The 1,140-nt window shown below is 38.2% G+C and overlaps 1 protein-coding gene across 1 annotated transcript in view; it reads left to right on the forward strand.

Moving 5' to 3' along the window:
* Window positions 1-1,140, forward strand: part of LOC106874818 (uncharacterized) — a 9,010-nt gene that overhangs the window by 2,342 nt on the left and 5,528 nt on the right. The window contains exon 2 of the mRNA XM_014922679.2: window positions 8-56. Within this exon, the coding sequence (XP_014778165.1) occupies window positions 8-56 (49 nt within the window). The remainder of the gene's footprint in view (window positions 1-7; window positions 57-1,140) is intronic.

The following is a 1,140-nucleotide window of genomic DNA, read 5'->3' on the forward strand; positions in this document are numbered from 1 at the left end:
GCTACAGGTTGAGGAACCCGCTGAAGAGGAAAGCATTCCTGAAGAGAAAACGCAGCGTAAGCCATACTTTTACATTGTGTTACATTAGTATACTGTCTACATTTTCTTTAATAACCACTTATGTATTTTAACTGATTCAGTACTAAGGATGGGACAAACCCATTGTTGTTTTAACTTAGTGACGATAAAAGCAAAAGAGAAAGTTCATTTGGTTGAAAGATGTTTTAATGTAATCTTTGCTATATTTCAAACTAAAATACCAATATTTCACTTAAATTCTAAAATAATCATGAATTTACTCTGACTTTATAAAACACCTCTAGTGATTTTATTTATTGGTATATCAAGGGGATGTTTGTAGCACAACAGTGAGAGATGACCGAGACCTTTGGTGATATATTGTGTCTGTGAAGACTTGTGAATCTAAGTGAGATTGTAGTCGTGGCTGATGCCAGTGTCAGATCAATGGCATCGATGCCAGTAGCGCGTAAAATACACCTATTACACTCTTGGAGTGGTTGGCATTTAGAAGAACATCCAGCTGTATTAAACCTTGCCAAATCAGATTGGAACCTGGTACAGCTCCCTGGCTTACCAGTTTTCAATTAAACCATCCAACCCATGCCAGCATGGAAAGCAGACGTTAAATGATGATGATGAGGTTCTTAAACTAGAACTCTGACAAAATGTTTGTCTCAAAAACTATTCTATTTTCCAGCATTATTAAGTGAAATACAAAATTAATTAAAGTTTTTTGAGATATCACCATATATAATGAATCATCATCATCATCATCATCATCGGCATCATTGTCGTCATCCTTTAGCGTCTGTTTTCCATGCTGGCATGGGTTGGACAGTTTGACTGAAAACTGTCAAGCCAGGAGACTGCACCAGGCTCCAGTCTGATCTGACAAGGTTTCTACAGCTGGATACCCTTCCTAATGCCAACCAGTCCAAGAGTGTAGTGGGTAATTTTTACATCCCACTGGTACAGGTGCCAGTCAGACGAGCCTGGCATCAATCAGAGGAACATGAATGTGCTAATCATTGTTGTATTTCATTATTGGAGAACAGCTTCTTCTTTCATAATGCATCTGATTCATAAGCATCAGGGATGTTTGGGATACCCGGTGTTTCA

This window comes from Octopus bimaculoides, chromosome 2 (genome assembly GCF_001194135.2).
Source record: "Octopus bimaculoides isolate UCB-OBI-ISO-001 chromosome 2, ASM119413v2, whole genome shotgun sequence".
Taxonomy (NCBI): Eukaryota; Metazoa; Mollusca; class Cephalopoda; order Octopoda; family Octopodidae; genus Octopus; species Octopus bimaculoides.